The sequence below is a fragment of the Nanorana parkeri genome, unplaced genomic scaffold, assembly GCF_000935625.1.
Source record: "Nanorana parkeri isolate BGI_ZX_2015 unplaced genomic scaffold, ASM93562v1 scaffold110, whole genome shotgun sequence".
Classification (NCBI taxonomy): domain Eukaryota; kingdom Metazoa; phylum Chordata; class Amphibia; order Anura; family Dicroglossidae; genus Nanorana; species Nanorana parkeri.
In genome coordinates, this window is record NW_017306378.1 from 88723 (window position 1) to 92079 (window position 3357).

A 3357-nucleotide genomic window follows, 5' to 3' on the forward strand; every position below is an offset into this window, starting at 1 on the left:
GGGCAATGGTAAAAATGAGTGGGAACCATCCTAAGCTGCCTTCACTTGGAGTTCAAAAAGTGTGATTCCCACCAATGTTTGAAATCAGTCAGGGCGCTACTAATGTCATCAATACCGGAACTGTACACAAAGCAAAAGCTGAATTTAATCAGAAACTGTTTCCTGCAATTCCTCTGATCACCGGTGTTGTGTGCTGCCCACTGGGCCCGTCTTTCTTCCTACATCAACAACGGTGGAAAGAAGCCTTTATGGCAGAGGTGACTTGCTTGTCCATTCTGCCAAAGAAAGCCCGCTCATAACTAGTGTTCTACATTTTCAATCTTGCGTCTACTTCCGTAGTATGGGAATGCTGCACCATTTAGTCAATAAATAGATTGACTGGAAGCTATATTGGAGTGAGAGTGACTTACCATTTGTTCACTTTAAGGGCCGATCACGCCAGACGCTGTGCTGATCGCCCCCTCCCCTCTCTGGTAATGATTTTTGTTAGAACTTTATTGAAATGTCACGAATTACATTTTATTCAGTTCTACAATTACAGTGGGGTACGAGGCGGATGTACCACATCGCCAACCGCTATGTTGGTAAAAAAAAAAAAAAAAAAAGAAGGCATACCATACTTTAACATACCACCGCGTTCCTACAGCAACATGGTGGTGTGAAAGCACATCATCCACGACAAGACAAATCGCCTTGTGTTGGAAACGATGGACAGTGCAGCTTCAACGAACATGGTGTGAATGGGCCCCAAGTCAGTTAACCCCCCAACCTCAAGAGTTGCATGCATTTTCCAGTTGAACCTGAAGCATTAGAATAAAAACACATTCTAGAATGACTTACTATTTTCTATAGTTGGGTCATAGGAATCCACAAATTGTCCTTCAACAAACTGTATGGTCAATGAAGATTTACCTGAAAGAAAAAAAAAAATAAGACTAACTGTAGAAAGCAATAATGACAATCACAAGCTCTGGTTTCCCATTTGTAGCTATGCAAAAGTAATAAAAATGACGCACGCAAATCTTCTCTGCTGGCTATTGTATTTATTATAGTCCGACAGCCTCTGCTATCAGAATCCGTAGCCAGCCGATTGGCTGCAATCCCTGTTCAGTGAACAATTTTCAGCCCAGCATCCTGATCAACTTTTATCCTCCAAGTCAACAAATTCAAACAGTGGATGGCCCATCAACTGTTTGAATTTGTTGACTTAAGAGAGGAATCTGCCAAAATTTTAACATGGCCAGCTGTGCTAAAGAGATATTATTAGCATATAATAGACACAGTATATTAACAGGAGGGGAGATCCAAACATGCACACAAACTACAGGTCAGGAATATGGCAGTGCTCCCTGTCATCTTTCATCCTCTCATTCCTAAACTGTGCATATGCAGAATTTGACACTGACCGAAAGGTTAAAGGAGGCTGTGCAATGTTAATGCCACTGGAGCACAGACACATAATGAAGGAAGGATAGGTCAAGACACTTCATAACTTTGTTAACACAAACCTGTCCTACCTTTTACACTGCACACACACACACCTGGACCCCCTTAACCCAGGGCACAGAGTATGGTAAATATCAATTTCACATCCAAAGGTCATCTGTAGCACCTCTCACCAACCCCGGACTATATACCGTCATACTACAGGCAATTTCAGGTGCAGTAGCATTCTTTGTGAAGCAATATTCAATAGTCAGAAATCATTTGATACATGTTACCAGTCCAAAGAAGCCAACAAGCATGTGTGCCATCAATAAATAGTGCTCAATTGCTGCCATGACTGTCTGCTCCTTATCCCACCAAGTACACTAAAACTATTTTACTGCCATGTGTGCCCCCATTTGAGAGTGTCAGGGCAATGTCCATTCAATTCTACGAGGTTGGCAGGAATCAAATATCTGGCAGGGGTTCAAACCGCTCAACTACACCCAAAAGATTTGGACTCCAAGTGTGTTCCATAGTCCAGTCTGACAAGTATAAAGCAATGCTAGACTCATTTAAGCACGGCCCCTTTTGAAGAAGTGGTCAGACCCTTCAGTGCCAGGTACAGCTATCCTGGACATGTAATTGAAGGAACCAGGAAGAAGGCTGGAGCTTTTCCTGTAAACAGATTAAACTTATATGGAATTGGTTACTATAGGCAACTGCGTCAGTTTCTCAGCTTCACCTTTTGTAAAGCCCAATTTGCAATCGCTCCTCTATTAGACTCATACAGTCAGCTGTGGGCAGGAGGTGTTGTACAATACATGACGGCATCTCACACGTTGCAATAGCCTGCAAATGACTATCAGCATCCAGGTGCAATCACTCACAGGTAACGGCAGCATGGGAAATCAGCCCCTTTGTATTCCCTGGGGCACAAGATCAAACAAGTTCATTGAGAAACCACAAATTTTCCAAACTGAAAATCAGGGCATCAACTTCCCTGGCAGAGCTGGTAAACCCAATTGTCAGATCTGCACAGCATTTAAAGGGAATCTAACCTTTCCTGTGACATGAAGACCAATGTAACTCCAAATCCGATGCCTGTAGCATATCCAGTAAAAGCCTAAACCAAGGCTGGAAGGAAGACTTTAGACCAGTGGTTCTCAACTCGTGGGTCGCGACACCCTCTGCAGTGGGTCGCGGCGTCATAGGCCGGCCCATCTGCATTAGAGAGAACTAGAGGGGGAATTTGTGGTTCAGCCTGTGGAACCTCATGTCAAACTGTCCCCTCTCTCCCGACCTCCCCCGGGCTCTCCGATAAAGTGGTATGGCCCGGGGAGAGAGGGGACTATTTCCTCACTTTCGGGCCGGCGCATTGATATCAGGGGCCGCGGCGCCCGACAATTAAGTTATAGTTCCGGTCTGCACTGGAGAGTACAGCAGATATCAATCCGCCGCTGTATCTACTGTACTCTCCAGTCCAGATAGTTCAGTCGGCTGGAATCAGAGAAAGGTAGGCAGGCAGACAGGGAGATGTGCACTGTGGCAGGACAGGGGACACTCATGGATATTATGTATTCCAAGCCCACATAATATCCATCATGTATATCCATCACTGTCCCCTGTCATAATGTATGTTAATGAAATACACAATGTTATTACACAGACTGGGCTCAGAATACATAATGTCCATCAGTGTCCCCTGTCATATTGTCCTCAGTCAGTGCAGAAGCTGGGGAGGGGGGGCATTAGCAGGGGGCTCCGCTGCAATTTTTTTACCCGCAGCAGAGCCTATGCTAATGCACCCCTCCCCCAGCTTCTGCACTGACAGGGAACTTTATGACAGGGGACACCGATGGTCATTATGTATTCCAAGCCCACATAATATCCAATAGTGTCCCCTGTCGTAATGTCTCCTGTCAATGCAGA

At 44.9% G+C, this 3357-nt stretch overlaps 1 protein-coding gene across 1 annotated transcript in view; it reads right to left on the reverse strand.

Annotated features, from left to right (window-relative positions):
* The window catches only part of RHEB (Ras homolog enriched in brain), an 18375-nt gene that overhangs the window by 6742 nt on the left and 8276 nt on the right, over nucleotides 1-3357 (reverse strand). Inside the window, exon 2 of the mRNA XM_018553117.1 lies at nucleotides 841-912. Coding sequence (XP_018408619.1) covers nucleotides 841-912 — 72 coding nt within the window. The remainder of the gene's footprint in view (nucleotides 1-840; nucleotides 913-3357) is intronic.